The following is a 24,939-nucleotide window of genomic DNA, read 5'->3' on the forward strand; positions in this document are numbered from 1 at the left end:
GCATAAACCAGGCAGAGGAGGCTGATCGGATAACTACAGCAAGAAGAAATAGCTTCCGGTCCGTCCTGCTTCTGCAGTAATACTTCCGGGTTCAGTTCGATGTGGTATTAGTTAGGAACCTCTGCAAAAACGTAAGTAAAGAGTGGCTTGACAATTTGACGTTAGTATGTTAGACTTATTATGCGTAACTGTAAATATATGTCGCAATGCTGGATGTTAACTAGTGACGTTAAGCCTAAACTTATCTAATGTCATGTGACAATAACAATGGCCTCAGACACCAGTTTAATTTTTGAAAGGACACCTTACTCACTGGTAGGTAACAATTGTACTTTTAAATACTTATTCTAATAGCAGTGAACATACCTTACCTGTAGAGGTAATATTTCCTTTATGAGAACCCATAAGCTATGTTTTTCAGTGCACACCATTTGGTACTTTTTACTGCTTGTTCAAAGTTTCTCCCTCATATAGTTATAAAATGCTGCCCTGGGAAACAGTTAATAGTTCCACCACCAAAGTTTGTAGAGACATTAGTCAAAATGCGCTATTGACATTGGGCCAATGGGAATGTTGCACACCATTTTAATTTCTGTATTGGCACTTCTATCACTGATATTTCACAGTAACAGTTTCTGCGCATTTATATGAGCTGAAGAGGTAAAGTTTAGGACATAGTTTGGACAACAGCTCTGTAGACACTAAGTATAAAGATATGTTTATTTGTGTTGTTGACCTTGAGTGGTGGCCATTATTGCACACCACATTATTAAATTGTCACTTTATAAAATAATAGTTATTTATTTCTTTATGTCTTTTCTAATAAAATGCACCTACATGACCTACAGAGGTAAAATCACTTCAGTAACACAAGACTGACTGAGCAGTTATACTATAATGTAACTATAAATCTTCACAACTCTAACCCATTGTATAAATTGCTGTGCTACAAATTTGTCTAGAAAAAACTTTAATTATCTCTACAGAGATAACAGTATTTTAATTTTCCAGTTCTCAATTAGCAATTAGTTTTCTATGTTTATTACCTGATCTAAAAGCCACCTCTATAGCCCGCTTATTTTTATGAAAAATGCCATATGCATGCAAAAAAGTTATTTGAAATGTTTACCTGTGCAGACAAAGGAACCATCATTTATTTTCCATATATTAAAAAAAAAATACTAAAAATACTCAGTAATTTTGTTCATGTGCAGAATAAAAAGTGTGCATTTACAGACAACACACTATAATCAATTCATTGCCAAGAATAACAAACATGCTTGAAAATATTGGCACCTCAGTGCCATCTTGCAGACTACACAAGTGGTCATGCTGAGCAGGGAGGGGGCTGTGGTAGACATTGATCATAGGGAAATCATGGTTAAACATGTATAGTGTGCACTAGGCATAAAGCACCTTATTTTATGTGTATATGTATATACATATATACACAGTCAGGTCCGGAAGTATTTGGACAATGACAGAGTTTGATCGAAGTGTAGACTTTCAGCTTTATTTTAAGAGGTTCCAAAAATATGGCATTTACCATTTAGGAATTACAGCCATTTTAAGCAAAGTACTTCCATTTTCAGGGGCTCAAAGGTATTTGGACAATTGACTGACAAGAAGTTAACTGACCAGGTGCGGTCCATTCCCTCATTACTTCAAGACAAATTAAGCAAATAAAAGGTCTGGTGTTAATATCAGGTATTGTTGGCATTTGGCAGCTGTTCGACTGGAGCTACCAATATGAAGTCCAAGGAGATCTCAGTGCAAGTGAAGGAGGCCATCATTAGGCTGAAAAAACAACATAAATCTATAAGAGAGATAGCAAAAACCTTAAGTGTGGCCAAATCAACAGTTGGGTACATTCTTAAAAAGAAAGAAACCACTGGTGAGCTCAACAACATCGAAAGGCCTGGAAGACCACGGAAGACAACTAAAGTGGATGATCGCAGAATCCTTTCCTTGGTGAAGAAAAACCCCTTCACAACATCAACAGAAGTCAAGAATACTCTGGAGAAGGTAGGCGTATCATTGTCAAAATCTACAATCAAGAGACTCCTTCATGGATGTAAATACAGAGGGTTTACAACAAGGTGCAAACCACTGGTAACATTCAAGAACAGAAAAGCCAGATTAGACTTTGCCAGAAAACATCTAAAAAAGCCTCTTATGTTCTGGAATAAGATTCTTTGGACTGATGAAACCAAGATTAACTTGTACCGGAATGATGGGAAAAGAAAAGTATGGTAAAAGAAAGGAATAGCTCATGATCCAAAGTATACCACATCATGTGTCAAACATTCTGAGGTGTATAGGGCTATACTCTCTGCTCACATTCAGCCAAATGCTACAAAACTGATAGGACGCCACTTCACAGTGCAGGTGGATAGTGACCCTAAACACACTGCGAAAGCAACTCAAGACTTTTTGAAGGCAAAGAAATGGAATATTCTTCGATGGCCAAGTCAGTCGCCTGATCTCAACCCAATAGAGCATGCTTTTCACTTACTGAAGACAAGACTGAAGGCAGAAAGACCCACAAACAAGCAGCAACTGAAGGTGGCTGCAGTGAAGGCCTGCCAAAGCATCTCCAGGGAGGAAACTCAGAATTTGAGTTTTGCGAACATGGTATTAAACATGTATTAAAATTATGGTTATATTTACAATTATGTCACTTTGTCCAAATACCTTTGAGCCCCTGAAAATGGAGGTACTTTGTTGAATATGGCTGTAATTCATAAATGGTAAATGCCATATTCTTGTGGAACCTCTTAAAATAATGAAAGTCTACACTTCGATCACATCTTGATTGTTTTATTTCAAATCCATTGTGGTGGTGTATAAAGGCAAAATCACAAAAACTCTGTCATTGTCGAAATACTTCTGGACCTGACTCTCTCTATCGTTCTCTCTCCCTCTATATATATATATATATATATATATATATATATATATATATATAGTGCTGCTTGAAAGTTTGTGAACCCCGTGAGCTGTTCAGAGTTTTCTGTTGTTTTACCATGATTTTCTTATTTTATCATCACCTGCTTTTTATAAATTAAATGTCAGATGTATGTTGATCACTTGCATATGTTTGTTTAGAGGGAATTTTGTGAGTAGCCAAAAAACTACATGAAAGATTGAATTATTGTATGTGCAAAAGTAAGTGAAGCCCCAGCTGCATTGGTAAAGTCAAGTGGGTAACAGATTCAGGTGAAACACATTTGGGTGCTTAATTAATCAGTTAAGCAGACCAATCAAATTAGACATCCTTAGGAAAGTGGTTGGGCAACACTGATTAAAAGAGAGAGGAAACCAACCAAACCACTGTAGTCCCAAGGAGTCAAACAATGCCAAGAGTAAAGGAGATATCCGAGGACATCAGGAAGAAGGTGGTGACAGTCCATCAGTCTGGGGAAGGCTATAAGACCATCTCCAAGAGATTCCAACTCCATCCATTCCAAGACAAATCATCTACAAATGGAGGGCATTCAACATGACCACAACTCTGCCTAGAAGTGGATGCCCATCAAAACTATCATCAAGAAGCACCAGAAAAATAATAAATGAGATAAAGGCCAACCCACATATCACCTCTAGAGAGTTGCAGACCTCTCTGGCAGCATCTAGACAATCTAGATGCAACAAGACAATGATCCTAAGCATTCAAGCAAATCCACCAAGGAATAGCTTAAAAGAAAGAAGGTTCACACTGTTGATTGGCCTAGTCAAAGTCCAGATCTCAATCCATTTGAAATGTTGTGGCTAGACCTGAAGTGGGTGGTGCATGCCAGATGTCCTTCCAACCTCTCTCAACTGGCTGAGTTCTGCAAGGAGGAGTGGGCAAAAATCCCCAAAGACAGATGTGAGAGACTGGTCAGTGGTTACAGAAGATGTTTGGTTGAAGTAATGGCTGCAAAAGGAGGTGCCACAAGCTACTAAATAAAAGGCGTCACATACTTCTACACAAGTCAACTTTACAGTTTTTGTGAGATTAACCTTTTGTTCAATAAATAATGACAATATATCCTTTTTTTTTGTTTGTGTCCAGGCAAGCGTGCTAACCGCTAAGTGGCCTCCCCACATTAAAGTAAATTAACAATCATAAATTAAGGTGTAACTATTTTTTGATATTTGGTTGCAAATTCTTTGCAGTCAATGACTGCCTGAAGTCTACCACCCATATATACACGTAAATAAACTAGTGCAATGAATGTGCAAAGTAATAAGTCCGTGTATCATGTTACACTATTTACGGACATACCTGTTCTTAAATTCCACTTGTGTCATGTGGACAAGCTGAAATAGCTGATTAACTGAAAGCATGGTGCAGTAACTCCCTATTGCTTAATCAAAATAAAATTGTAACTTAACGATAGATGGAGGATGCGATGTCTACAGCAGTGCATGGGAGGTTTTAATGCCATTTTCAACTCTGGCCTCAGTAATGTCCGAAAAACAAATTTGGATCAGCCTCTTGGAGTTGCCATTCACTGCTGAGCTGACTCTAAACTAGCTGAGTGGGATGTTGAATGGTCTTGTACACACCTCTCTATGCAAAGTGATATCAGTCCATTAAGGTAAAAGGAAATTTCTCAGTGTAGTCATGTGCTTTGACTTAAATCTTTTCAGACTAACAATTAAGGTACATTTATAGAGAGATACATAGGTACAACTTTATTATGATTGCACAGTACAGGTACTCTGCAACAAAATGCAGTTCAGCATCTACCAGAAGTGCAAATAGTAGCGTTGTGCAAATTTAACAAAGTGCAGGTTGAATAGCGGACGCAGCACACAACGCTGTGGGATGCCAGTGTTCAGGATGGGGTAGAGGACATGTGATTGCCCAAACTAACAGACTGAGGTCTATTGGTTAGGAAGTCCAGAATCCAACTGCATATGGAGGTGCTGATGCCCAGGTCGTTGAGCTTGGTGAATAGTTTAGTGGGGATGTCAGTGTTAAATGCGCTAAAAAAAGAGCTAAAGTCAATGAACAGCATCCTTCTGTGTGTGTTATTGTTGTCCAGGTAGGTAAAGGCAGAATGAAGAGCAGTGGAAATGGCGTGCTCTGTTTACCATCTGCTCTGCTGTTTTTTTTCCACTTCCCAACCTTTCAACAGCTCTCCTCAGTGGTGACTAGTGAATGTATTAGTTGACTAGTCTGTGCAGCCCCTGCTAGGTTTTACTCCATTCTGGTTTGTGGTCAAGCCAGACCAAAATATCTGCTCTTTGGAATCTTAGTGCATGTGTGCATTGTAATTTACGGTAGCCCATTTGTGATTGGGTGTATAAAAACGTTCATTCAGTTTCTTTAAACATATACTATTGAAATAAATCAGGCTTTTTTTTTTTTTTGGTTTTCATGAAAAAAGAAGATTCAAGAAGAAGAAGAAGTGTGTTTGTTGGACTTACGGTTCATGGCCAAAATGTAAAAACTGCACTCTAGTGCCACCCTCCTGTGCATGTCCTCGTATTATTCTTGGGATGATTGACGATAGTATTGGAAATAAACATTGATTTCAACTATTGCGATGGTTATCAATTTGGACAATTTGCTGGAAAACATGGTCTCTGCAACTTTAAGATCAACAAAAATAAGGTGTGTTGTATCTCGTAATATGTGTTAACATTTTGCCTATTTTGTATCCTGTATGAACCTTAATAACCTGTTGTCTGACTTTGGAGCAGAGCAAAAAAAAAAAAAAAAAAAAGAAAATCTTTCTCTGATGTATCTTTGCTTGTCCATGCTGCCAAACAAATAAAGCTGTCTTCGCTCTCAAAACATGAATGGGGGTGTAAATTAAGAAAATTAAACATCACATTGTTTATAAGGGTGACTTCACTATACGAGAATTCAATAAGTATCTCCACTGCTGTTCAACGCAGAGCACATGCATGCATAGTTTATATAATTTTATTTAAATTTCATAATGAGCTTAGTTATATTTACAGTCCCAACCTCAGTTTTATAGCATTACTGACCTTTTTAACAAGTAAAACAAGTAATTAAGTTAAAAAAAAAAAAATTGACTAAATATTAATGCTAGTGATTGGAGCTACACCCAACTCATAACCAGCTTTCGGTACTTTTTCCGCTGTAATGATGTAACGTGTACACGACACACATTACATATGTCTGCTCACACCGACTTCCTTTCACCCTCAAAGCCAGATGTGATACTGTTGTCAATCGGCCATAGTTAGGGGGCACAGTACGACGACTACATGTGGTACATGATCTTACAAACCTCTTATTATTTCCTCTTATACCGGGGCAATTCTGAACCATCGAGAAAATATGTTTTTTCTTACATTCTGAGCTGCACATCCCTTTTTAGCATTGAATCAGATAAAGAATAAAGGAGAAAAATCCTAATATTTCAAATAGGGTTATAAGCACTTTTTGCTCTGCCCCCTAATGAAAAGAAAAACCCTAACCCTTCTGATAGGGTTATAAACACTTCCTGCAGGGACCCTTAAATAAGCAGTCTAATGGAGGAAAAGAAAAGAATACAGAAGACAAGTAGAGGAGAGACACGCAATACTGTACATGGGTCTACTGTATACAAAATATATTTACTACAATACCCACAATGCAATGCATGTATTCTTTACCTATTTACCCATTACATTTAAATTTACCCATTTTCTACTGTTTTAAAAACATTTCATAGGGTGTGTCAAACAAGCCCAGCATGTTAAAGGTTGTAATTTCAAGGGGATAAATATTTATGCAAGTCACTGTATGGTAAAAACGTAATTTGGAAAATTTGTTTTTTTGGTAATGAATTGCAGTCTGTTTAGTAGGTGATATGTTCATATCGTTTGTGCATTCAGAATGTACCTTGATAAAAGCACATAAATGAACATGTTTAACGTGTCCAGACCAGTTGACATTGGACTAAGTCGGTGGTTCTCAAACTGTGGTCTACAAGTTGGTCTGTTTGACTGATAAAAAAAGAACTATATAAATAAAATAATTATTTTGTTAGGTGGAGGATTTATGTTTTTGAGTTGTCTGTGTGTTCATCTGTTTGTTCATCTTAAACATGGTCAAGGTTACAGCAAGGTCAAATGTCTGAAATACACTTTCCTTAATACCTTCCTTCTTGTTTGAAGCATATTTTAAGGATGTTTCAGGCATACAAATTTGTAACAAGAAGGACTAGACTGGCAGAGGCATCCCTTGACATATTCTAATGCACAGCTTTTGTCATTACATGCTGTTAACAGTCTGAATGGCTTACTTTTATAATGTCGAATGTTTTAATCAGTTGAATTGGAAGCCTAAAGCACATATTCAGGCGATGCTTATTTTTGCTGAATAGAAAAAGATATTGTATACACATTAGATATGAGATAACAGATGTGTATTGTTATCAGAAAACATCATTGTTATGAGAAAACATCTTTTTATTACAAGAAATGCATCTTCATGTGTAGTCAAGTCAAGTCAAGTCAAGTGGAGTTTATTGTCATTTCAGCCATATACAAGTACACAGTGAAACGAAACAACGTTTCTCCAGGACCAAGGTGCTACATAAGACAACACAGAACAACATAGAACTACGGGGACTACATAAATTACATAAATTAAATGTAAAGTGCACAAGTGCAAACATGTGCAGACAGCACAAGACAGAACAGACAGTACTACATAACTACGACGCTGACCAGTACACAGTCCTGTTGAAAGTGATAAAGTGACAGTAGTGCAAATATTACAGCTGAGGTAGTGTAAACAGTGTAAACATATTAGTAGCAGCAATAATAAAACATGTGCAAAACATGTGCAGTGCATGTGCATAGAGGATGTTCCGTTGTGTGTGTATATATATGTATGTATGTATGTATGCGTGAGTTCCTTTGGACCAGTTCAGTTGTGTGTGTATATATGTGTGTGTGTGTGTATATGTATGTGTGTGTGTGTGTGTGTGTTCCTTCAGTCCAGTTCTAGGTATTTAGGAGTCTGATGGCATGAGGGAAGAAACTGTTGCACAGTCTGGTTGTGAGGGCCCGAATGCTTCGGTACCGTTTACCAGACGGCAGGAGTGTGAAGAGTGTGTGTGAGGGGTGTGTGGGATCATCCACAATGCTGGTGGCTTTGCGGATGCAGCGGGAGGTGTAAATGTCTGTGATGGAGGGAAGAGAGATCCCGATGATCTTCTCAGCTGTCTTCACTATCCGCTGCAGGGTCTTGCGATCCGAAACGGTGCAATTCCCAAACCAGGCAGTGATGCAGCTGCTCAGGATGCTCTCGATAGTCTCTCTGTAGAACGTGGTGAGGATGGAGGGCGGAAGATGTTCTTTCCTCAGCCTTCGCAGAAAGTACAGGCGCTGCTGGGCTTTCTTTGTTATGGAGCTGGTGTTGAGCGACCAGGTGAGGTTCTCCGCCAGGTGAACACCAAGAAACTTCGTGCTCTTGACGATCTCCACGGAGGAGCCGTCGATGTTCAGCGGAGAGTGGTCTCTCTGTGCTCTTCTGAAGTCAACAACCATCTCTTTAGTTTTGTCCACATTCAGAGACAGGTTGTTGGCTTTGCACCAGTCCGTTAGCCGCTGCACCTCCTCTCTGTATGCTGACTCGTCGTTCTTGCTGATGAGACCCACCACGGTCGTGTCATCGGCGAACTTGATGATATGATTCGAGCTGTGCATTGCTACACAGTCGTGAGTCAGCAGAGTGAACAGCAATGGACTGAGCACACAGCCCTGTGGGGCCCCAGTGTTCAGTGTGGTGGTGTTGGAGATGCTGTTCCCGATCCGGACTGACTGAGGTCTCCCAGTCAGGAAGTCCAGGATCCAGTTGCAGAGGGAGGTGTTCAGGCCCAGCAGGTTCAGCTTTCCGATCAAGTGCTGAGGAATGATTGTGTTGAATGCTGAACTGAAGTCTATGAACAGCATTCTAACATAAGTGTCTTTATTGTCCAGGTGGGTGAGGGCCAGATGGAGGGCGGTGGCGATGGCATCATCTGTTGAGCGGTTGGGGCGGTAAGCGAATTGCAAGGGGTCCAGTGAGGGGGGCAGCAGGGTCTTGACGTGCCTCATGACGAGCTTCTCGAAGCACTTCATGATGATGGGTGTAAGTGCAACGGGACGGTAGTAATTGAGGCAGGACACTGAAGACTTCTTTGGCACGGGGATGATGGTGGTGGCCTTGAAGCAGGTCGGAACAACGGTGCTGCACAGAGAGGTGTTGAAGATGTCCGTGAAAACATCTGCCAACTGGTCTGCACATCCCCTGAGCACCCTGCCAGGGATGTTGTCTGGTCCAGCAGCCTTCCGTGGGTTGACTCTGTGTAGAGTCTTCCTCACGTCAGCCGTGGTTAGACACAGCACCTGGTCATTGTGAGAAGGGGTGGTCTTCCTCGCCGTCACGCCGTTCTGTGCCTCGAACCGAGCGTAGAAGTCGTTCAGCGCATCTGGGAGGGAGGCATCACTGTCACAGGCAGATGGCGATGACCTGTAGTTGGTGATGTTCTGGATGCCCTGCCACATGCGCCGTGTGTCTCTGCTGGTCTTGAAGTGGTCGTGGATTCTCTGGGCGTGTGCGCGCTTCGCCTCTCTGATGGCCCGGGACAGTTTGGCCCTTGCTGTTCTTAGGGCCACCTTATCGCCTGCTCTGAAGGCGGAGTCTCGGGTCCTCAGTAGCGCGCGCACCTCTGCAGTCATCCACGGCTTCTGGTTGGAGCGTGAGGTGATGGTCTTGGAGGCGGTGACGTCATCAATGCACTTGCTAATATAGCTGGTCACTGATGTCGCGTATTCCTCCAAGTCAGTGAAGTCGCCGTCAGTTGCCGCTTCCCTGAACATGTGCCAGTCAGTGTGTTCAAAGCAGTCCTGAAGAGCAGAGATGGCTCCTGCTGGCCAGGTTTTCACCTGCTTCAGAACCGGTTTGGAGCGTCTGGCTAGCGGTCTGTATGCTGGCATTAGCATAACAGAGATGTGGTCTGAGTAGCCGAGGTGGGGGCGGGGCTCCGCACGGTACGCGCCGGGGATGTTTGTGTAAACAAGGTCCAGCACGTTTTTCCCTCTCGTTGCAAAGTCCACATGCTGATGGAATTTAGGGAGCACTGACTTGAGATTTGCATGGTTGAAATCTCCGGCAACAATAAACAGTCCGTCAGGGTTTGAGTTCTGCAGCTCGCTAATAGCCCCATACAGTAAACAGAGCGCCTCCTTAGCATTAGCGTTAGCACTGGGGGGAATGTAGACACCGATTATGAAAACAGTAGTGAATTCCCATGGTAAATAAAAAGGTCTACATCTAACAGTCATAAACTCCACCAGCGATGAGCAGTAACTAGAGACTAGCACCGAGTTCTTGCACCATTCCGTGTTGATGTAAACACACAAGCCGCCGCCGCGAGCCTTACCGCACAGAGCTGTGTTTCTGTCGGCACGAAACGAGGCTAGCCCGTCTAGCTGAATGGTGGCGTCCGGAACTCTGTCGCTGAGCCACGTCTCCGTGAAAACAAAGACGCAGCAGTCTCTAAACTCACGCCGCGTAGCTTGCTGGAGTCGGATGTAGTCCAGTTTATTATCCAGGGAGCAGACATTGGAGAGCAGGATGGACGGGAGAGCTGGCCGGCTAGGGTTTGTTTTTAGCCTAGCACGAACCCCCGCCCTCTTGCCGCGCTTCTGCTTTCTCGCGCACCGCTTGCGACGTCCCCTCCCCCGGCCACCGGCATCGGGCGACGCCGAGGGCTGGAGGCCTGGTCCCCGCAGCAAGCCGAGATCGCGTAGCTTCTCCAACAGATCATCTTGCAGAGAGGCTGTGTTGTAGTGTTTGAGGTTTATGAGTGTCTGGCGGTGGTAAACACAAACACCGGTAGCTCCGATGTCCATGTGCCGTTAAAAAGTCGGCCTAAGGACGAAAAAAGCACCATTTTGTATCCGGAGTGGCCGCTGCGTGCTACTGCCGCGCCGCCATCGACATCCAATGTAGCTTAAATCACAATGAGATTTTAAGTCACTGCGGAGTGTAGATTGTATTGTAATCAATGTACGCACATTCTGAAAGATTCTCAGATCCCAATGTTTATAGACGCTGTTTATTCCTAGCTTATCAACTTGAATGGCATGGTAAACATAAATCACAACATTTTAAATATCTGCAGGCTGGGTATTGCTTTGCAAAACATTGTTATGCAAAACATTGTCAGGCTTGTATTAAAAATCATGGCACCTCACGAACTAGAGCTGAGATGCAGCAATCTCCTTCAACACAGGTTGTACTTTGTTAAATAGTATGGCAGCAGTGTATGTGGCAGCAATGATGTGGTGAACGTTGGGTGATTTATAAGCTGCAGGGAACTGCTGAAGACAGAGGGAGAAGGTGCATCAGAGAGAAAGACAGCCTAATACTTTTGTGTTAAAGCTGCTTGAGGGCTTTTTTTTGTACTTTTACTGTTTTGTTCATATGAAAATCATGGCTGAAATGCATGGAGAAAGAGCATGAATTCATTCATTAACATACACTATGTTACCAAAAGTATTCGGTCACCCATCCAAATGATCAGAATCAGGTGTCCTTATCACTTGGCCTGGCCACAGGTGTATAAAATCAAGCACTTAGGCATGCAGACTGTTTTTACAAACATTTGTGAAAGAATGGGCCGCTCTCAGGAGCTCAGTGAATTCCAGCGTGGAACTGTCATAGGATGCCACCTGTGCAACAAATCCAGTCGTGAAATTTCCTCGCTCCTAAATATTCCACAGTCAACTGTCAGCTTTATCATAACAAAATGGAAGAGTTTGGGAACAACAGCAACTCAGCCACGAAGTGGTAGGCCACGTAAACTGACGGAGAGGGGTCAGCGGATGCTGAAGCGCATAGTGCAAAGAGGTCGTCGACTTTCTTCACAGTCAATTGCTACAGAGCTCCAAACTTCATGTGACCTTCAGATTAGCCCAAGTACAGTACGCAGAGAGCTTCATGGAATGGGTTTCCATGGCCGAGCAGCTGCATCCAAGCCACACATCACCAAGTGCAATGCAAAGCGTCGGATGCAGTGGTGTAAAGCACGCCGCCACTGGACTCTAGAGCAGTGGAGACGCGTTCTCTGGAGTGATGAATCACGCTTTTCCATCTGGCAATCTGATGGACGAGTCTGGGGTTGGAGGTTGCCAGGAGAACGGTACTTGCCTGACTGCATTGTGCCGAGTGTGAAATTTGGTGGAGGAGGAATTATGGTGTGGGGTTGTTTTTCAGGAGTTGGGCTTGGCCCCATAGTTCCAGTGAAAGGAACTTTGAATGCTTCAGGATACCAAAACAGTTTGGACAATTCCATGCTCCCAACCTTGTGGGAACAGTTTGGAGCGGGCCCCTTCCTCTTCCAACATGACTGTGCACCAGTGCACAAAGCAAGGTCCATAAAGACATGGATGACAGAGTCTGGTGTGGATGAACTTGACTGGCCTGCACAGAGTCCTGACCTGAACCCGATAGAACACCTTTGGGATGAATTAGAGCAGAGACTGAGAGCCAGGCCTTCTCGACCAACATCAGTGTGTGACCTCACCAATGCGCTTTTGGAAGAATGGTCAAAAATTCCTATAAACACACTCCTCAACCTTGTGGACAGCCTTCCCAGAAGAGTTGAAGCTGTAATAGCTGCAAAAGGTGGACCGACATCATATTGAACCCTGTGGGTTAGGAATGGGATGGCACTTAAGTTCATATGTGAGTCAAGGCAGGTGACCGAATACTTTTGGTAATATAGTGTATTACCACTCTCATGTATACCTCTAATATCTGCACCATATCTCACTCTCAATATACCTCTAAATACTGCACCATGTGTCACTTTGTGACTTTGTTGGAAGGTATCAGCATATGTGCATGAAGGTTTCCTGGTGATTCTCACTGCCCATGGTGGTTAGGAGGGGTAAAATAGAAATAAAATGACAAAATACTCAGGTGAGCCACCTCCTGGTGCACTTCTCATTTTCATCATAACTTCAGTTGTTCTCTGAAATGCATTTGTTATGTTGCTGATGTTGTTCATAGTGCTTTTCTCAAGTCAAGTCAAGTCAAGTGGAGTTTATTGTCATTTCAGCCATTAACAAGTACATAGTGAAACGAAATGGCGTTTCTCCAGGACCAAGGTGCTACATAAGAAACACAGAACAACACAGAACTACAAGGGACTACATAAATTATACAGTAAAGTGCACAAGTGCAAACATGTGCAGACAGTACAAGACAGTACAATGACTACTGGGACAGACAATGGGCAAAGTAAGTCCCAATGCAGCGCCAACCAGTACACAGTTCTCTTTAAAGTGAACCTAGTGACAATAGTGCAGATAGTACAAGAGTACAAAACAACTAGCTGAAATAGTGTAAACATAAGTGTAAACATAAGAATAGCAGCCTATGAACAGTATAATATAATGAGTAATGTAGCAGCATAATTGTGTGTGTATATAGGTATGTGTGTGTGTATTCCTTCAGTTCTCTTGACTTTATTTACATATGTGACCTTGAAGTAATCCGAAAGCAATCAGATTACATTATTTTCATATTGTGATACTTGGATTATGTTACTGATTACATTTTAGATGAAGTAATTTGTAACTGTAACGGTATACATTTTTAAAGTGACCAAGAGTTTGGCGTTTTCTTGTTCTGTAGTTATCCATACTCTTATGCCTTCTGCAATTACATAATGACAAGAGCCATACAGTATAGTTACATGAATATTTATGTGGAATTTCAGTAAATCCTCTTTGTGATATGTTGAATGGGATGTATTAAGTGGGATATATTGAATGTAGGTATGCAAAAAAAAAAAAAAAAAAAAAAACATTTTCAAATTATTCATGTAAAATAATTGACAAATAATTTGCTTATAAATAAATAATGTTGCTTACAAAATAATACTTATAAAAAGCTGAATTAATCCCATTTTGCTACAACATGTAAGGCTTTGTTTATACTTCTGTGTTAATGTGTATGTTTGTTTGCAACACAGAGAAGAGGATTATGGGTAAGCATGGCACACAGAGATTGCGCACATCCTACCAGAGAGATAACTGTACATTATGTATATTTGCGTTGCTCTACATTGACCAGTCTTGAGGTGAAATGTTGTGATGAGACGTGCTGATATTTCTTCAGTGGGTTTTATCAAGAGTTTCAGAGTAATACTGTTCGAAATAGATTTCATTATAACACCTCTCTTTTATTGTTTAAGTAAATGAGAAATCAAATATAAAAATCCATGCCAATCATTTTTCATAATCAACATTATCAAGTATTCAGAATAATTGTTGCAGCCCTCTGAGTGTTTTGATTCCAACCTCTCTGTCCAGAGCTTATAAACAATTCAAAACTTTATTCATCTGTAGTCATGATACTTGTTTTTCACTTATGCCGTTATCCTTGTAAGATTGAAATACAGACTTACTATCTTGGACAGGATGGCTTCATTTAGCTGGAATAGGAAGATTGGGGAGAAGGTTTCTAAGGCAGCAGTGCAGCAGTTTGAGGCAGAATCAGCAAACGTGGAGGATAATATGGAGCTGGAAGGAGTTGATTGGCTGCATGCAATCAAGCGCAGGCGTGAGGTACTGCTGGAGGACTGTGCAGCCAAGAGTAAGAGACTAAAAGATGAGGGAGCACTGTTGGCTGAGCAAAGCAGGTATGTTAATGTAATGCACCTGCCAGTGTTTTGTGGGTTAACCTAATATGAAATGAAATATTAGGCATTTTTAGGATGTATGAATTATAGATTAAATACAAATTTTTACAAATATATTCCCCACAAATTATATTTTTTTAATAGTTGTTTTTCAGCACGCTCTATGCTGTCAATCAATGTAAAGGAGCAACCACAGAATCACAGATGACCAGATATTATTTGGATTATTTTGTTAGAAAGTAAAGCTCACCTTTTTCAATTTTTGATGATTGTCCACTCTCTTCTATGTCAATGCTAATGTGTCCAGTGCACTCGTACCAGTGCACTCGTACCAGTGCCACTGCAATTTCAGTATCACTGCTGTGCTAAGAATGGTCCACCACACTAAAACTGGAACTTGATAATGAAAAATAAATAAAAATGAAAAATAACAATAACATATCTGTTTACATATACTGTATAAGTATACAGTATAAAGCACTGGAACAGCAAGGCCAATTCTTTTGTTTTTGCTATACATTGAAGATATTTGGGGTTGAGATCAAACGATGAATATGAGACGATAGAGCAGAATTTTAGTTTTCATTTCCTGATATTTACAGCTAAATGTGTTAAACAACTTAGAACATGGCACCTTTGGTGGTAAACCACCCAGTTTTAGGTGAGGAAAAGTCGAGGACAGATAGCCTTAAACTAGTAATAATAGTAAATAACAAATAACTAGTAATAAATAATAAATAACATTTAATATTTGGGTGCAATAACTGCATCAACCAGGTAACCCACTGACATCACCAAACTGTTCCATTCTTCTTTTGTGATGCTTGTACTGCAGCTTCTTTCAGTTGTTGTTGGGGGTTTTTTCTTCCTTTAGTCTCCTCTTCAGGAGGTGAAATACATGCTCAGTTAGGTTAAGGTCAGGTGAATGACTTGGCCAGTCTAAAACTTTCCACTTTTTTCCCCTGATGAAGTCCTTTGTTGTGTTGGCAGTGTGTTTTGGGTCATTGTCTTGCTGCATGATGAAGTTCCTCCCAATTAGATTGGATGCATTTCTCTGTAAATTGGCAGACTTCTGAATTCATTTAGCTACTACCATCATGAATTATATCATCAACAAAGTTTAGTAAGCCCATTCCAGAAGCAGCTATGCAAGCCCAAGCCATGACACTACAGCCACCCTGCTTGTCATGTTTTGGATCATGACTAGAACCTTTCTTTTTCTATACTTTGGCCTTTCCATCACTTTAGTAAAGGTTAATCTTGGTACCAGAACTTTTGTTGCTCATCTCTGTATTTTTTTGCAAATTCCAATCTGGCCTTCCGATTCTTACTGCTTACTGCTGAGTGGTTTTGTGTTATGGCCTCTATATTTCTGCTCTCGAAGTCTTCTTTGAACAGTGGATTGTGATACCTTCACCCCAGCGGAGGTTGATGGTGATATTTCTGACTTGTTTTTGGGTTTTACTTCACAACTCACACAGTATTTCTGTCATCACAACCACTGCTGTTTTCTTTGGCCAACCTGTTAGATGTCTGGTTGTTGGTAAACCAGTGGTTTCTTACTTTTTCAGGACTTTGCAAATTGTTGTATTGACTATGCCCAGTGCTTTTACAATGGCTCTGATCAATTTTCCCTCTTTTCTTCAGAATGGCTTGCTTTTCTCCTATGGACAGCTTGATGGTCTTCATTTTGGTTTATCATTTTTAACAACAAATGCAGTCTTCACAGGCGACACCCAGGGTTTACACAGTCAATCTAACAGGGCACACCTGGGCAACAAGATACGCCTGTCAATCAAATGTTCCAGTATTTTGGGTCACTTTAAAAATGGGTGGGTTCAACAAAAGGTTCCATGTTCTAAGTTGTTTAACACATCTAGATGTTAATATCAGAAAATGAAAGCTGAAATTCAGATCTGTTGTCTCATATTCATCTTTTGATCTCAAACCCAAATGTCTTAAATGTATAGCAAAAATAAAAGAATTGGCCTTGCTGTTCCAATACTTTTGGAGCTGACTGTATCTGAATATACACCAACGAGCCTAAATATTACTACCACCTGACTAATATGCTGTTGGTCCTTTGTGTGCTGCCTGAAAAGTTCCAACCTGCTCAGGCATGGACTCTCCAAGATTTCTGAAATTGCCCTGTGGTATCTGGCACCAAGATGTTAGCAGCGGATCCTTTAAATCCCGTAACTAGGTGGAACCACTGCAGATCAGACTTGTTCCAGAACATCCCACAGATGCTCTAAACACAGTGCTTCTCAACCTTTTCCGCTGAGGACACACTTTCATTCCTCTTCTCTCCACCTGCTCCCTGCTCTCACTACAGATCACAATGTCATCCGCAAACATCATTGTGTAAGGAGACTCCTGTCTGACCTCCTCTGACAACTGGTCCATCACCATAGCAAACAGGAAGGGGCTCAGAGCCGATCCCTGATGCAGTCCCACCTCCACTTTGAACTCCTCTGTCTGACCTACAGCACAACTCACCACTGTCCTGCTCCTCTCATACATGTCCTGCACCACTCTGACATACTTCTCTGCTACTCCTGACTTCCTCATACAGTACCACAGCTCTTCTCTTGGCACCCTGTGATACGCCTTCTCCAAGTCTACAAACACACAATGCAACTCCCTCTGACCATCCCTATACTACTCCATCAAAATTCTCAGAGCAAAAATTGCATCTGTTGTGCTCTTTCTGGGCATGAAGCCATACTCACAAATTTCCACTACCTTCCTTAACCTAGCTTCCACTACTCTCTCCCGTAGATTCATTGTATGGCTCATCAACTTTATCCCCCTATAGTTGCTGCAACTCTGCACGTCACCCTTATTCTTAAAGATCGGCACTAATACACTACTTCTCCATTCCTCAGGCATCTTCTCACTCTCTAAAACCCTGTTAAACAAACTAGTTAAAAATTCCACTGCTGCCTCTCCTAGACACTTCCAGACCTCCACCGGGATGTCGTCAGGACCAACTGCCTTACCACTTTTCATCCTCTTCATAGCCTTCCTGACTTCATCCTTTCTAATCTTATCTACTTTCTGTTTCACAGAGGTCACCCCTTCTACTCTTTTTTTCCCTCTCATGTTCCTCATTCATCAGCTCTTCAAAGTACTCCTTCCATCTCCTCTGTACACTCTCTTCACTTGCGAGCACCCTTCCATCTCTATCCTTAATAACTCTAACTTGCGGCACATCCTTCCCATCTCGATCCCTCTGCCTAGCTAACCTGTATAAGTCCTTCTGTCCTTTTCTAGTGTCTAAGCTAGTGTACAACTTGTCATATGCCTCCTGCTTGGCCTTAGACACCTCCCTCTTCACTCTGTGCTTGTATTCCTGTCTATTCTCTTCAGTCCTGTCCATGTCCCACTTCTTCTTGGCTAACGTCTTCCTCTGGATACTATCCTGAACTCCCTCATTCCACCACCAAGTCTCCTTATCTTCTTTCCTCCTTCCAGATGACACACCCAGCACCTTTCTTCCTGTCACCCTGTTCACTTCTGCTGTAGTTTCCCAGTCATCTTGCAGCACTACCTGACCACCCAGAGCCTGCCTTAACTTCTGTCTAAAGTCCTCACAACATTCCTCCTTTTTCAGCTTCCACCACTTGGTTTTCTTCTCTATCTCTATCTTTGACCTTTTCTTCTTACAGACCATCAAAGTCATCCTACACACCACCATCCTATGCTGTCTGGCTACACTCTCTCGCACTACCACTTTACAGTCACTAATCTCTTTCAGATTGCCTCTTCTACATAGGATGTAGTCTACCTGTGTGATCCTACCTCCACTCTTGTAAGTCACTCTATGCCCCTCCCTCTTCTGAAAATAAGTGTTAACAACAGCCATGTCCATCCTCTTAGCAAAGTCCACTACCATCTGTCCTTCAAGGTTCCTTTCCTTAACTCCAAATTTGCCCATCACCTCCTCATCACCTATGTTCCCCTCACCAACATGTCCATTAAAATCTGCTCCTATCACCACTCTCTCACCCCTGGGAATACTCTCTATCACCTCATCTAATTCACTCCAGAATCTCTCTTTCTCCTCTAACTCACAACCTACCTGTGGGGCATAACCATAACAACATTCAACATCACCCCTTCAATCTCTAACTTCAGACTATCACCCTGTCTGACACTCTCTTCACCTCCAGAACATTCCTCCCAAACTGCTCCTTCAAGACCATACCTACCCAATTTCTCTTACTATCCACACCATAATAAAACAGCTTGAATCCTGCTCCTATACTACGAGCCTTGCTACCCTTCCACCTGGTCTCCTGTACACAAAGTACATCCACCTTCCTTCTCTCCATCATATCAGCCAGCTCTCTACCTTCCTGCCATTCCTGAGGCAACCCTCTCTATTTATCCAGGCTTGTGACCGGCACAGACGTCACTGGACTGTGACCCCCATGGCTAGATTACACACACACACATAATATACACATTATAATATTTATGTATTAATATATAATTTTAATATGTATATAATGTATAATAATATACAAGTAGTCTACACTACATGTTTTCATAAACCAAATGAAAATATCAAATTTAATACATTTTCCATTCAATATTAGATTTGATATACTGCCTGCTATTCACATTGTTTTAACATTACCTGTGACACTTTTGTACATTGACATTAACGTGACATTACACATTGACGTACACATTTCATTATACCCATCAATGCTAAACTGGAAATAGAAGTTTTTGTAGCTGGGGTGAGCAGTAAAATGTTCGCACATTTTATTGCTAACGTTGCACTTGATGATCACTCTGAATTATCATTTGTTTACTTACCCCATCAATGTTGGACACAATGCAGACCTTATGCTAATAATGAGATGGTGAACATAGATAGGGGGCACTCCAGAATGAGCACGTTAAGCTACGTTAGTGAAAGAGTTGTGAAATCACATGACTAAGCATATAGCATAATTTTCTCAAATTTAATGGGCCTGAAAATGTATTTAAAGTGTATTTTGAAATATTTAATAAAAATACCACTTATACATATTTTAAATGTTTTTAGAAACAATCCCATGGACCACATGGTGTAATTATGCCATGGACCACAAGGTGTGCATGGACCCCTAGTTGAGACACACTGCTCTATCAGAATGTGAACTGGGGAATTTAGAGGCCAGGGTAACAACTTAAAATCTTCATGTTCCTCAAACCATTTTTGAGCAATAGGCCTCATTTATCAAGCTTGAGCCAAAGGGATTTATGTGTAAATTGTTAGTATGAGCATTTACACAAGAAGTTTGGTATTCATGAAATTTCCAAATTTCCATGTAAATTGCTGCTCCTGAATGTGTGTAAATTTACTCATAAGAAGACTAACTAATGTAAATCTCCACTTGATTGACTTCATATAATTTGCATGGATTCCTGCACTTTTTTTAATCTGGAATATACTGTCAAGTTTAAATTTGCTAATTATTGTTATATTTACAGCATTTACATTTTACATAGTCCCTCCATTTTCACAGACTCAAAAGCTCAAAAGTAATTGGACAAACTAGCATCATCATAAATATTAGGATTATTTTTAATACATGAATGCAGATTCTTTGCAGGATGACTGCCTGAAGTCTGGAACCCATGGACATCACAGAATGCTGAGTTTCCTCCCTTGAGATGCTTTGTCAGGCCTTTACTGCAGCCGCCTTCTGTTGCTGCTTGTTTGTGGGTCTTTCTGCCTTCAGTTTTGTCTTCAGCAAGTGAAAAACATGCACAATTGGGTTGAGGTCAGGTGACCGATGGGGCATTTCTTTGCCTTGAGAAGCACTTGTTTGCTTTTGCAGTATTTTGGGTCATTATCCATCTGTCCTGTGATGCGCTGTCCTATCAGTTTTGCAGCATTTGACTGAATCTGAGCAGAAAGTATAACTCAGAATTTATTCTGCTACTTCTATCAGCAGTCACATCATCAATAAACACCAGTGACCCAGTTCCATTAGCAGCCATACATGCCCATGTTATAACACTGCCTCCACCTGTTTGACAGATGATGTGGTATACTTTGGATCATGAGCCCTTCCTTTCCTTCTCCATACTCCGTCTCTTCCCCTCATTCTGGTACAAGTTAATCTTGCCTCAGAACTGATCATGCTTTTTTTTTTAAAGCAAAGTCTAATCTGGTCTTTCTGTTCTTGAATGTTACCAGTGGTTTGCTTCCTGATGTAAACTGGCTGTATTTACATTCATGAAGGTGTCACTTGATTGTAGACTTTGACAATGATACGCCTAGCTCCTCCAGAGTGTTCTTGACTTGGCTAGATGTTGTGAAGGGCTCACCACAACTTGTACCAAGTTGTTGATTTGGCCATTCCTAAAGTTTCTGCTATCTCTCTGATAGGTCCGTTTTGTTTTTTCAGCCTAATGATGGCATCCTTCACTTGCATCGACACCTCTTTGGACCGCATATTGAGAGTGGCCAAGAACAGCTACCAAATACAAATTCAACACTTGGAATCAACTCCAGACCTTCTCCTTATTTTCTCCTTAATTTGTCATGAAATAATAATAAGGAAACCGGCTACACCCGCCCATGAAACTGCTCATCAGTCAATTGTCCAATTACTTTTGAGCCTGTGAAAATGGAGGGACTCTGCAAAAAATGGCTGTAATTCCCAAATGGTTAATGCAGTATTTTTGTTAAACCCCTTGAATTGAAACTGAAAGTATACACCTCAATCACATCTTGATTGCTTCATTTAAAATCCATTGTTGTGGTGTACAGAGGCAAAAATATGAAAATTGTGTCACTGTCCAAATACTTATGTACCTGACTGTATATACACCGATCAGCCATAACATTAAAACCACTGACAGGTGAAGTGAATGACATGGGGGTGGGATATATTGGTCAGCAAGTGAATAGTCACTTCTTGAAGTTGATGTGTCGGAAGCAGGAAAAATAGGTATGCGTAAGGGTCTGAGTGACTGTGACCAGGGCCCAATTCTGATGGCTAGATGACTGGGTCAGAGCATCTCCTAAATGGCAGGTCTTGTGGGGTTTTCGAAGTATGCAGTGGTTAGTACCTACCAAAAGTGGTCCAAGGAAGGACAACTAGTGAACCAGTGACAGGTTCGTGGGTGCCGAAGGCTCACTGATGTGAAGGCTAGCCCATCTGGTCCAATCCCACAGAAGAGCTACTGTAGCACAAATTGCTGAAAAAGTTACTTCTGGCTATGATAGAAAGGTGTCAGAAAACAAAGTGCATTGCATCTTGCTGCATATAGGGCTGCGTAGCCGCAGACCAGTCAGAGTGCCCATGCTGACCCCTGTCCACTGCCAAAAGCGCCTTCAATTTGCACGTGAGCATCAGAACCATGGACCATGGCACAATGGAAGAAGATGGCATGGTCTGAATCATGTTTTCTTTTACATCATGTAGCCGGCCAGGTGTGTGTGCCTCGCTTACCTAGGGAAGAGATGGCACCAGAATGCACTCTGGGAAGAAGGCAAGCCTGCGGAGGCAGTGTGATGCTCTGGGCAGTGTTCTGCTGGGAAACCTTGGGGCCTGCCATGACACATACCAGCTACCTAAACATTGTTGCAGACCATGTACACCCCATTCAGTCCAGCCCATATCACCCGCAGACAGATGGACTTGTGGAAAGGTTCAACCAAACCCTTAAGAACATGTTAAGAAAGATCGTAAGTGACATCGTTAAGGACTGGGATAAATGGCTGCCTTTTCTAATCTTTGCATACCACTAGCTTCTACAGGGTGTTTGCCCTTCGAGTTGGTGTATGGCTGGTCTGTCCAAGGCTCGCTGGACCTGTTAAAGAAGAGCTGGGAGGCACCAACATCATCCAATGAGGGAGAGCAAGGCATTGTCCAGTATGTGCTGCAGATGAGAAATCGCCTGGAGTCATGCCAACAACAGGCCTGTGAGAACCTCGAGAAAGCCCAGAATCTGTGGTATGACCAGTATGCCAGACACAGCGAGTACCAGCCTGGACAGAAGGTGCTGCTGTTGCTGCCATCATCTATGAGCAAGTTGTTGACGAAGATGGGACCAGCCACGTATGAGGTGCACCACCCAGGACAAAGGAAAGGGGAGCCTTTGGAATAATTTGGAAAATTAGCCAAGAGCTGTGTGTGTAGATACTGTAAATATTCATTGCTCCTTTTTTCACTTTTTTTTTTGTGAATATTTTATGCACCTTTGGGACTATTTCTTGTGCAGAGAGCCTTTACCAACACGCCTCATCACAGTATATTTATAATTATTTTTCTCTGATAAAATGAATCATGCAGCCTAAACTGTAAAGCATATCAACATGAAACTTGATGGGTAGATGCAGTATGTCACCCATTACTCAGAAATTGAAATGACCAATTTGCGTCTAATGGTGACGGTATAGCACAAGTGTTTACATTTTGGTCTATACCTCATGAACAATGAGCCCTATGTACCAAATTCTTGCTTGTGTGGATTTGCACAAAGCTAAGTCAGAGATGTTTCTCAGGAACTGTAAGTCCTATCGAGCTGAAATTTTGTGTGGTGCAATTTTGGAGGACCTAATTACTTAAAAACATGACCACAGTCAGCCAATCAAATTTCAGCAGTCATTTGACAGGGTTACCATTGAGCTATTGTCATGAAACTTCATATGCAATATACTAAACCTCCTTTTGTGAACTAGTCCTAGGATTTTTGGCCTATGTTCACAATTATGGTGTCAAACTACTCAACAGAGTGGGACTCTCAGTAATTATCAAAAACATATTGAGATTTGTAAACAATATGGAAGCCATGTGTCAATAAATAAAGGAGGCAAATTGGTTTACTCAAACAGCTGTAATTCATCAGTCATTATATAGATTTGAACCAAGCCAAAATATGTTCAGGAAAGATTCTGAGGATGTCTGCAAAGGTTGGGGTGGGGTCATTGAAAGGGAGAGTTTGGTTCAATTAGCTATTTTTTAGGAAACAAAAAATCCTTTTGAGCTGAAATTTGGTGTGCTGCATTGTTCTGTTAATCTATAACTGAATTTTTAATCACCACTTTATTACTTCAAAAACATGGCTGCCTTCAGCCAATCAGATTTCTGTAGGCATTTCACACAACTAGCATCTATCATCACAAAACTTGATAAGTGTATTCATCTATGGACTCTTTATTGTTCTTTTCTGTCTTGGCATAAACTTGCCACTGGGGGCAGCTTTTGCAAGGAGTGCTTGGACTCCGCAGATCACCGCTTGCAGCAATGGGTAGTCCAAACAGTAAGTCATAGAGACATGATAGTAGGATGATAAGCAAGATGGGCTAAGTCAGCCAGATACTGGTGATATAACATAAAAATTTATGTTTTGTCTGATATCTTGAGAAGTCCTACACTCAATATATTTTTCCTCTTAGTTATTGGCTCTTGTATTCAAATTCAGCTAGACCCTGTCCAGTAGACAGCTGTAACTCATGCTAGAGGGTGGAGTTAAGGTCAGATTCTCAGGATTCTCAGGAAATGTAAGACTGAATGAGCTGAACTTTATGGTATAGTATGGAGCGTCTGTGTGCTAATCTACAAGTGAAATTTTGATGATGACTTAATTACTTAAAAAAGGTGACCACCATTGGCAAATCAGATTTCAGCAAACATTTTGCAGAGTTACCATTGAGCTATCATCAGAAAACTTGTAGTAGATTCTGAATTTACGATAATTCGCATCATATATGAAAGTACTTTTGCGAACTAGTCCTGGGATTTTTGTTGGATTGTCACAACTTTGGTATCTGAATATTCAGGAGCATGTGCACCTTAATAATGATATGAATGTCAAAAACATGTTGACATTTATAAACAATATGGCAGCGACATGCCAGTGAATCCAAGAGGGGTGGACCTGGTTTACTCAAACAGCTGTACTTCATGCATGCCTGCATGGAATTACACAAAACCATATATGGGAAAAGATTCTGATGTGACTTGCAGTCTGAGGCATAACCATTGAAAAGCGGAGTTAAGTTGAAAGATCTGATTCTCAGGAACCAAAATTATAATCGATCTGAAATCTGGTATGCTGCATCAGTATGCTGCATCAGTATGGTAATCTGTAACTGAGTTTTTAATCATCACTGAATTAATTAAAAAATATGGCCACCTTCAGCCAATCAGCTTAAGGCATCAGAAACAGGCATTTCAGACAACTAGCACTGAGCAATTGTCACAAATCTTAATAAGTATATCCATGTATGGTCTCTGTATTGTTCTGTGTACATTGGCAAGAGCTG

General features: G+C 41.2%; 1 protein-coding gene across 2 annotated transcripts in view; it reads left to right on the forward strand.

Moving 5' to 3' along the window:
* ttc33 (tetratricopeptide repeat domain 33) overlaps positions 1 to 24,939 on the forward strand; it is a 57,088-nt gene continuing 32,149 nt past the window's right edge. Inside the window, exons 1-2 of one of the 2 annotated variants that reach the window (XM_026921858.3) lie at positions 1 to 131; positions 14,436 to 14,657. In XM_026921858.3, coding sequence (XP_026777659.1) covers positions 14,437 to 14,657 — 221 coding nt within the window. In that variant the 5' untranslated portion in view covers positions 1 to 131; position 14,436. The other variant, XM_026921859.3, reaches the window with a different exon arrangement.

The sequence above is a fragment of the Pangasianodon hypophthalmus genome, chromosome 27 (assembly GCF_027358585.1).
Source record: "Pangasianodon hypophthalmus isolate fPanHyp1 chromosome 27, fPanHyp1.pri, whole genome shotgun sequence".
NCBI classification, from domain to species: Eukaryota; Metazoa; Chordata; class Actinopteri; order Siluriformes; family Pangasiidae; genus Pangasianodon; species Pangasianodon hypophthalmus.